This window comes from Euleptes europaea, chromosome 15 (genome assembly GCF_029931775.1).
Source record: "Euleptes europaea isolate rEulEur1 chromosome 15, rEulEur1.hap1, whole genome shotgun sequence".
In the NCBI taxonomy this organism is placed as follows: domain Eukaryota; kingdom Metazoa; phylum Chordata; class Lepidosauria; order Squamata; family Sphaerodactylidae; genus Euleptes; species Euleptes europaea.
In genome coordinates, this window is record NC_079326.1 from 48,346,826 (window position 1) to 48,356,607 (window position 9,782).

The 9,782-nt window shown below is 44.6% G+C and overlaps 1 protein-coding gene and 2 non-coding genes across 3 annotated transcripts; all 3 read right to left on the bottom strand.

Moving 5' to 3' along the window:
• Positions 1-379: 379 nt before the first annotated feature.
• On the bottom strand, positions 380-9,122 carry EEF1B2 (eukaryotic translation elongation factor 1 beta 2). The gene is made up of 6 exons (XM_056861634.1): positions 9,024-9,122; positions 6,874-6,996; positions 2,211-2,334; positions 1,758-1,824; positions 1,056-1,181; positions 380-561 (listed from the first exon to the last, which is right to left on the bottom strand). The coding sequence occupies exons 1-6, from the start codon at positions 9,101-9,103 to the stop codon at positions 407-409; spliced, it is 675 nt and encodes a 224-aa protein (XP_056717612.1). The 5' UTR covers positions 9,104-9,122; the 3' UTR covers positions 380-406.
• LOC130488056 (small nucleolar RNA SNORA41) lies at positions 1,383-1,523 on the bottom strand. The gene has a single exon (XR_008933810.1). It is a non-coding gene; the product is annotated as a small nucleolar RNA SNORA41 (small nucleolar RNA).
• On the bottom strand, positions 1,943-2,019 carry LOC130488055 (small nucleolar RNA SNORD51). The gene has a single exon (XR_008933809.1). It is a non-coding gene; the product is annotated as a small nucleolar RNA SNORD51 (small nucleolar RNA).
• Positions 9,123-9,782: the final 660 nt, after the last annotated feature.

The window sequence follows — 9,782 nt, forward strand, 5'->3', positions numbered from 1 at the left end:
CTTGATAACGGCCCAAAATTTTCTCCCCAGAGCATTGTTGAATTGGTTTTGGCAGGGATGCCGCACATTGCAAAACACAGCGTATGATTCGAACACAAGAGCTGCAAAGTTACTAAGCTGTAGGTCATGTAGTCAGTAGCTTCCTGGAGGTATACACAATTCTTCATCCAAAGAAAGGATGTGATTTCCCATTAACCTATGCCCCTCAAATAGCCTTCAAGGACTAGTTTCAGAGTGAGAAAAGTAACCCCTGCTTTATTGACTCACTCTTTCCAGGCTTATTCTTTTAAGCTCGCCTTCTCCAGATAAGTTTACAATATGGAAGGACCAGCTTGTCAGCACTAAAAGCAACACACTTTGAGCTTTGCAATTGTTTTATTATTATTATTCTGAATGCTATCAGGTATTAGATTTTGTTGAAAGCAGCTACATCCATTGATTGTACATAATCTTCAAAAGCGGTGATCTTCTCTTCCAGCATATCAGTTCCAACTTTATCGTCTTCAACAACACACTGAATTTGAAGCTTCTTGATTCCGTAACCAACTGGAACCAGTTTGGCTAAAAGGGAAAGTTGACACCTATTAAAATCTAAGTTCTACTGGCCAGTTTGTAAGCAGGTCTCAGAATTCTCGTCCCTCAGCTCTCAAGGGCTTCTCAGCTCGTAAAAAGATATGGAAAGTGCCACTGGCTTGTAAATTTTGATGTATTTTTGAAGGCAAGATGTGTCTCTATTACCAAGTTATTGGGGCATTCATTTAAGAAGAGTTGGTTTTTATACACCGCTTTTTGTCTCAAAGCGGTTTATAATCACCTTTCCTTCCCCTCCTTACCACAGGCACCTTGTGAAGTAGGGTGGGGCTGAGAGAGTTCTGAGAGAACGATGACTGGCCCAAGTTCACCGAGCAGGCTTCATGTGGAGGAAGGGTGAAATCGAACCTGGTTCTCCATATTAGACTCCGCTGCTCTTAACCACACCACTACTTGATCCCCTCCCTCAGAAAGCATGAACAACGACCGCTAATTCTCAGCAGCAGCCTTTATCAATTACTTACAAGATCCCCAGACCAGGCCGTCAACCTGAATGCTTCGCACGCATTCCTCCAATTTGCCCATGTCTGTCTCATCGTCCCAAGGCTTCACATCCAGCAAGATAGAGGACTTGGCGATAAGCGTGGGTTCTAGAGAAATCAAAGAACAGCTCATGAAACTGCTGCAGAAGTTTCCCTGCATGTTGAAAACCAAGAGTTTTGAGGATGAATTTGGTCCAGTTCTCCAAAAAGCCAGTACAATTTGCTAGAATAACCTTACGTAAGTACATCTAAATTGCAACTCATCTTATCTCCTGTATCCAATTTTAAAAGGTCACAAGAATGAGATTGTCTTGTCTGTTACACTGAAATCCATTCCACTCAGTTGAGAAAGGAAAGGAGCATTGGGACATCGTGTAACTGCTGATTTCCCACAGTTGGAATACCGCAACTGCTACAGTACAGAGCAGCTGCAGGCCAGTAGCTGTGGTATTCAGTGTAGGCAGGAATCAGTTTTTCATCATTAGAAGAAAAACAGATTCACTTGTTAAAACAACTGTTTTAGAGCTTTTATATCACTGCTATGGAACTAGAGAATTAACCAGTTAAAGGCTGCAGAGATAAAGTGGAGGCCAAGTCTAAACTAGACTTTGAATTGCTGTTTAGATCAAGCTAGCTATGACTTCTAAGTAAGTAAATTCAAAGACAGACAGGACCATAACGTACTTTTGGCTTTCTTTGATTCATACTGGGCGAGTCGCTCCTCCCTCAACCTTTTTGCTTCTTCACTTTCCTGTAGAGAAGGGAAAAAATTATGATCAATGAAGTCTTATTTTATTATTGTACAGCATGACCCTATTTATTCAGAGTAGAGACTGTTATTTGGTTTTAACACAACAACGAAGTACAACTGGACTATTCAGGTAGAACAAATCATCATATTTTCAGCCGAAAGATGGTGATTTGGTTGTGTTCATCATGTCACCAGTTGAAAGCTTTAAAAACAAACAAACAAAAACGGCAGGTTGCAAATTTATCCCAAGATAGTTCTGGACCAGCTGCGTTTCATCCCACATTCTGGAGTTATGCGGATTTTATTAAGACCGCACAATTAAACTCACATTGTAACACGCATCATCTCCGCAACCAAAAATTAGTAAGAACGGTATGCTGGGTTACCTCCTCTTCATCAGAGCCGAAGAGATCGATGTCGTCATCGTCTTTGCTATCTCCGCCTGTCCCCGTGGCATCTTCAACATCTGCAGGGCCGTATTTCCCCAAAGCCTTCTTCACTCCGGGCAGACTAGAGAACAGATAGCACTTTAGAGCAACTTCCTGCTAACTTCACAAACTGAAGAATCGAGTGAGCAAAAACTGGAATGGACTTGTCAATGAACGAGGGCTGCCGCTTAACTGAAAACCTAAATACGAAGGCCAAACGCTGGATGCCGGAAACAAAGGCCATCATGTCAGCTACTAACAATGCAATTCTGAGTAGACTTATACCCTTCTACTTAGGACAGCAGTGGTAGCCTTGTCTTTTGCCTGGTGTGCTGGTTGTTTAGCCTGTCCAGAAGAGATCCCTGCTCCCCACCAGAAATTTGAAATGATGCAGTCCATTCCACCCCTTATTCTGCTGGGGATGCAGACCAGGAGTGTGGAAGATATATTTATATAAAAGGAAGTATTATATAAAGGACGTATTTCTTCACACAATGCAGAGTTAAATTGTGGAACTCCCTGTCCCAGGATGTGGTGATGGCTGTCAACTTGGAAGGCTTTAAGAGGGGAGTGGAGGAGAGGGCTATTCTTGGCGACTAGTAAAAATGGATACTATTCATGATGCATACCTATTCTCTCCAGTATCGGAGGAGCATGCCTATTATATGAGGTGCTGTGGAACACAGGCAGGACAATGCTGCTGCAGTTGTCTTGTTTGTGGGCTTCCTAGAGGCACCTGGCTGGCCACTGTATGAACAGACTGCTGGACTTGATGGGCCTTGGTCTGATCCAGCATGGCCTTTCTTATATCATGGTATGAATTTCTTTCCTTTCTGGAGATACTGTCATGTAACAGTCATAAGATTTCTAACTTGAGATGAAGGCCGGGCATCTGTTATATTTCTGCAGCAGTATCTTAGTCCCCAAGCTCTCTGTTCTCTTCTTCCGATGAAGGGCTAATAGCTCAGTAAGAAGAGCTTCTGAATACTACTAATGGTTCGTACAAGCCAATTATCCTGGAGTTCTGCTTAGTAAGCTAGATTTGCTTTGAAACTTAAAACACTCCCTAATGCAAAGTGCTTACCAGAAAGCTTTCTATTTTTAAACAGGAACACAAGGGACTGTTTTTAAAAGCGTAGGAAGAGCTCCACCTGCTGCCTGAAAAGAGACTGGAAGCTCCCACGGTGTATTCCACAGAGTTGTTATAGCCCTTTTATTGAACAGGAGTAGTTATGCTTGAAACTTCTCCAATCCCTTGACTTCAGCAATTTTGCTCTTCTTCACAGAAGCTGATAATGCTTGAGAGAGACACTGTACAATTTATATGCTGCACAAAAGGAACACTCAACTCACTGATGATATCAGTATTTGACTTGTATGGTAGAGAATGAGAGGCCTTTTCATTTTTATCCTAAATTTTCTAACAACATTGGGGGAAAATATCGGGGCAGAGTGCCATCATATATCTAATTCTAAATCACGGCCCTAGAGTGTGGACGAACAACCTGCATTCTTGGGGCCATGTGCAAACGTGGAAGATCTTTCAAGAAACCAGAAGGAAACTCCAGGTTTACGGAATGGGACAATGATAAAAGGTGTGTGTGTGTGTGTGTGTGTGTGTGTGTGTGTGTGTGAAGTGCTGTCAAGTCATAGCTGACTTACTGCGACCCTGCAGGGTTTTCAGGACACGTTCAGAAGTGGTTTGCCATTTCCTGCCTCTGGGTGGGCTGAGAGTTCTAAGAGAACTGTGACTGGCCCAAGGTCACCCAGCAGGCTTTGTGTGGAGGAACGGGGAATTGAATTCAGCTCTTCAGATCAAGAGTCTGCCACTCTTAACCACTGCGCCATGCTGGCTCTCGGAAAGGTGAGAGGGCTTCTAAATATCCCCCAAACTGCAACTAACAGGAAGGGGGGGTTGAGATCTCAGTTGCCATTCTGAGTGCTGCCCAGCAACCTGCATAGATGGCAGCAGCAGGAAGAAGGCAAGGAATGTGGTGGTGGCAGGTGTAGTTGGGGAAGGAAGGAGAGGTGGCAGCAAGGAAGCTGGGAAGGAGAGGAGAAAGGTAGCGGGGGGGAAGAGATGGAGAAGGAAGCAGGGTTCAGTGGGGATAAAAATCCTCTTCCCTCCTGAGTTCCTCACTTGCGCACTGAATACTGAATGGTGAAGTATTTTTACTAAGGAAAATCTGTTTCCAGGAATAGCAAAGCAATACAAGCCTTGGCTACTTACCGTGAAGGCTTCTTCTGCTCAGAGGGACGAGGGCATCTTCAGAGTGGGTGTTTCCTTTCCCCCTTGCTTAGGGAGGCAGGACTAAATCAAACTTCCTGTCCTCTAGGTAAACCCCCTCTTCTCCTCAGTTAAATACTTTCAGAGCCGAAGAGAGGTATAGTTGGACTGAAACAAAGTAACTATGTACAAGTATTAACCACTAAAATGTGTTGTTGCTATTCTGCAAAATATGTCAAAATATGTCAACTATTTACAATGAAGGAAGAAGACAGAAATTATTGTCAGATCGACCTAGTGTATTTATTTTTGATGTCTGGGCAGGCAAGATGCCCTCGTCCCTCTGAGCAGAAGCCTTCTCGGTAAGTAGGGAGAACTGTTGGTAGTCCCTTGTGTCATGTTGAGAGTCAGATTGTGCCTTTAAGGCTGTTTTAGCTGACCAGTGCTTATTTTTAGGGTGGTCGGAGCCTAACCCATCCCTGCTGGGACCTGCTAGGGTATCAGGAGCAGAAGGATATTCCCCGAAATTAGAAGGTGAGGGGGAAAGAGGATGAACTGCCCTCAGGCCTTCTACAAAGGCATCCTTAATTAATATAGAGTTCTGCTTTGAGAGAGGCAAACCCACTCGCGTCCAAAATAGGGGGTAAATTCATCCTACCAGTTGCTGCGTCTTTCGTCACCTGTCCTTGTCAAATGGAAGGCGAGCCGCCTGAGGACGCAGCGTTAGCGGTTTCTGGCGAGCCGCCAACCACTGAAGCTGCTCCCTGGGTGACGTTCTGAGGGAAAATGGCAGCCGCCGCTTTTTTCTTCTTTCTGCCGCTTGTCTTTGAGACGGCCAAAGTGCGGGCCGCCAAGATCAGGCATTTGGCGCGCTTTGAGGAGGATGATCCGCCCCGTTTGCACTTGCCATTGCCCTCTGCTCCTTTTTTGTTTTTGACCCTCTGGTCACTGTAGTGACTAGTTGAGGGCTGCTCCTGGCTTTGCAGCATGGCCATCAGTAAGGACAGGTCCATGTCGCCTTGGGCAATATAGAAATCTACGTGTGACTCCGCCATTTTGTTTTGGCGGGAATCTATTCCCCTTAACAGAGAAGGGAGAAAGAGAAAGGGACAGTGTAGATTAGTAGAATTTTTAGAATAAGTTTAGGAAGTAGAGTAGATTAAATTTAGAATCAATTCAATATAGAGATTCCAATTGCTATGCAGCTGAGAGCTGCAGAAAGCTGCTTTCCCGATCAAGGCAGGAAATAGAACTGAGAAGAGGGGCGTTTACCTAGAGGACAGGAAGTTTGATTTAGTCCTGCCTCCCGAAGCAAGGGGAAAAGGAAACACTCACTCTGAAGATGCCCTTGTCCCTCTGAGCGAGAAGTACTTGAAGGACTGTCATATAGAGGATGGTGCAGTTGTTTTCTGTTGCCCCAGAAGGTCGGACCAGAACCAACGGGTTGAAATTAAATCAACAGTTTCCCCGTCTAGACATTAGGAAATTCTAACAGTTAGGTTCCTCAGTGGAACAGGCTTCCTCAGGAGGTGGTAAGCTCTCCTTCCCTGGAGGTTTTTAAAAGGTTAGATGGCCATCTGTCAGCAATGCTGATTCTATAACCTTAAGCAGATGAGAGAGGGCATCTTCTGGGCATGGAGTAGGGGTCACTGGGGGTGCAGGTAGTTGTGAATTTCCTGCATTGTGCAGGTGGTTGGACAAGATGACCCTGGTGGTCTCTTCCAACTCTATGATTCTATCTCTTAATGAGCAGTAATGCTTTTCTCTTAAGTTTTTCTCTTCAGTCACCATCCACAGAAATGAATTCGGATATTGTAATGTCACTGCCAAAGTTTTTTGAAACAGGCCCCATTTGGGAAAATGTTCTGAAAATTAATGAAATTTGTGTGTGGATCTTCCACCTGTGGTGTCGTGGTTGGAGTGCTGGAGAAGGACCCGGGAAACCGAAGTTTGAATTCCCTACTCTGCCATGGAAGCTTGCTGCGTGACCTTGGGTCGGTCATCCACTCACTCACTCTATGCCTAACCTACCTTACAGGATCGTTGTGAGGATAAAACACAGAGGAGGGGGTGCTGTAAGCCATTTTGGGTCCACACCAGAGACGAAAGTGGGGTAAAAATTGTCTAAATAAATTAAAGCTTCTTTCCACCCAGAGGAAAGAAATATGGTATTCGACTCTTCTACCACATCAATTAAATGATTATCGAATTAATTAGATCACCAGAGAAGAGAGCACTACAGAAATAACCTACACTGAGTGCCGATGCTGAACAGGTAAATAGACTTCAGATGCAGAAATATTTTTACATCTTAAGGGGCATCATCCAGACCAAGACTGCAACCCCCATCAAAAATGGAATACAAATCATTTTAGGATACCAAGTCAGGCCTACCTTGTCTTTTGCTTTTCATAAGATTTAATGTGGTTGTACCACCGGAGGGCATGAAAAAGCTCAGAAGGAGGAGGAGTTCCAACCGCTTCAAACAATGCAACGTCGGCCTGGGATGGGACATACCTGCAAGGAAACATGTTCGCAGTCAAAAAGGGTATATACTGAGCACAACACAGAGTGTAGGTGTTTTGACACGGAAATTTGAGAACTGAACTACTATGAACAGTCTCTGCACCTTTCTTAGTTGCATTCTACTTTCAGCATCTCAGTCCTTTAACCTGTCTGTTTAAAAGTTTTGCTTCATAGCAGAGGCCCTCAACACTGTTGAGCCCGTAGGCACCTTTGGAATTCTGAAACGGGTTGGTGGGAGCAACCCACATAAGGCAAAGTCAACCACAAAATGTCAGGGAGTGAGCTTATGCATAGCCTAATGGTAACGCTTCAACATTTTAGGAAGAAGCTCTGCTTAACAGGATGCCTTTTAAAATGAACATATTATTGTAAAATATTGCCTTGTGTATACGCAGCTTAGTTTCAGTCAGTGACAACCCATGTACTGTGGTGTCAACGGCTGCCATAGCAAAATTTTTAAAAAATCTGCACAGCTAATCAGATCTCCAATGGCCAATCATCAGCCCTGCTGGGCAAAACCTCCAATGGCCTCACCCATTTTCCAAAAACACGTGGTGGGCGCCACATTGGGGACCTCTGCTTCACAGGTACTCATACACATATCTAACAAGCAAGGGCCCACCTCACACCTCTGATGAAGAGGACCCTTGTCCACAAGAGTTTACACTAGTCCAGGGCTTCTTAAACTTTTCCCACTCGCGACCCCTTTTCGTCCAAGAAATTTTTACATGACCCCGGTATATAAAATAGGTATGCAAATCAAACATTTATTGATAATAAATTATAAAGAAATTTATACTGTTGCCAAATTTTTCGTGACTCCATCATTCAGTTACACGACCCCATATGGGGTCGTGACGCACAGTTTAAGAAGCTTTGTACTAGACTACAGATGTGTTATCCCGTTCAACTTTTGATGCAACAGAGCTTCACAGCTACTCCTCTGGAACTGGAACTTGAGCTGTTAATCAGAAAGCCAATAGCTCAAATCTCACCCCAACACAAATTTATTAGGCAACCTTAAGCGACTCGTTCAAATCAACTTACATTCAGTGGGATAATACAGCTCATTTACCTTATACAGTTGTGGCAGGGACGCCAAGAAAAAACATATTAAACACTCTGAACAGCCTCTCTGTAAATGAAAAAGGCTCAGTTTTTCTTGTAGCCTCCAATAGTTAGGGTTGCCAGCTTCAGGTTGGGAAATACCTGCAGATTTGGGGGGGGCGGAGCCTGAGAAGGGAGGTGTTTGGGCAGGGACTTCAATGCCATAGAGTCCAATTGCCAAAGCGGTGAACTGATCTCTATTAGCTGGAGATCAGTTGTAATGGTAAGAGATCTCCATCTAGAACCTGGAGTAGGGTTGCCAGGTTCCTTTCCCCCCGTGGGTGGGAGGTTTTTTGGGTGAAGCCAGAGGAGGGCAGGATTTGGGGAGGGCCTTCAATTGGAGGGAGTCCAATTGGCCCATGCAGTCATTTTCTCCAGGGGAACTGATTTCTATCTGCTGGAGATCACTTGTAATAGATCTCCAGCGAGTACCTAGAGTAGGATAGCCAGGCGGGAGGTTTTTGGGGCGCAGCCTAAAGAGGGCGAGTGTTTGGGGAGGGACAGGAGTCCAATGACCAAAGCAGCCATTTTTCTCCAGGGGAACTGATCTCTATCACCTGGAGATCAGTTGTAATAGCGGGACATCTCCAGCCACCACCTGGAGGCTGGCAACCCTAAATATAACTCATCTTTGTACAGATACCGCTGCAGTTCTGAAGGCTCTAAGAGCCACGTGCGTTAAATTCCCAGTACTCGTTATTGTCTCGCGGCGCTGAAAGAATGAATGAATGATGAATGAATGAATGACGCACGTGGCACCGCCCTCGCCCTCCCCCCACACCTCGGAGCACGAACTTTAATGCAGGTCGACTCGGAAGTCAGGCCGAGCGCGACCTCCAGGCGGGCCTGCGACTCCCCGCGTGAGCGCGCAGAGGGTCGCCTTCCCCCACCGCAGCCCCCGGTTCACCCACCCCTCAATGTAGCTCTTGTCCGCCAAGAAGTCGTTGAGGAGCTTCAGCCCCGCGGAGGATTTCAGGTCCCCGAAGCCCATGACGGTGCCGCTGCGGCCGCGAAGAGAGGAAGGAGCGGCACAAAAGGGCGGCCCGAAAGAGAACGCGCCTTTTCCGGCCGGCCTCATATATAGACAAAGGGCACGTGATCCCTCCGCGCAAGTGACGCGGCCTTGTCCTTCCGCCGGATAGGGAGGGGTGGAAAAAGCGCCCTTCGTCCCGAAGCTCCCTGAGCTGTTTAAAAGTAGGCGGGTACAAGGGGGGGAGGGGAGGAAATAGGCGGCCGTTTATAAGGACACGTATACATACACACATATATAAATAAATTATTAATAAAATATTTAGTATTTATACTATATATATATAATAAATACTACATATTTCATTAATATTTATATATTTTATAAATATTTTATTAATCATTTATTTATATGTGTGTTTGTATATGTATGTGTATATATATGTGTGTTAGTTCCTTTTTACATGAATAAATTAATGAATTATATATATATATATATATATATATATATATATATATATATATATATATAAATATTTATTAATTAAAATGTTTATTAATATATATATGAAAAGTATTTATTAATGCATGTAAAAAAGGAACTAACGTTGCCTCGCTTCGGAGAGGCAAAGGTTGTCGAGAGCGTCACGGAAATTACCGAGGCTGGCGTTCTGTCCGGCCGTCGCTGGAGGAGACGAAGG

Coding starts and splice junctions, on each gene's coding strand:
- EEF1B2 (XM_056861634.1), bottom strand. CDS start 9,103: ATGGGCTTCGGGGACCTGAAATCCTCCGCGGGGCTGAAGCTCCTCAAC. Junction 1,182..1,757: donor TGAATCAAAGAAAGCCAAAA/GTACGTTATGGT, acceptor TGATTTCTCTAG/AACCCACGCTTATCGCCAAG. Junction 562..1,055: donor CGGCCTGGTCTGGGGATCTT/GTAAGTAATTGA, acceptor TTTCCCTTTTAG/CCAAACTGGTTCCAGTTGGT.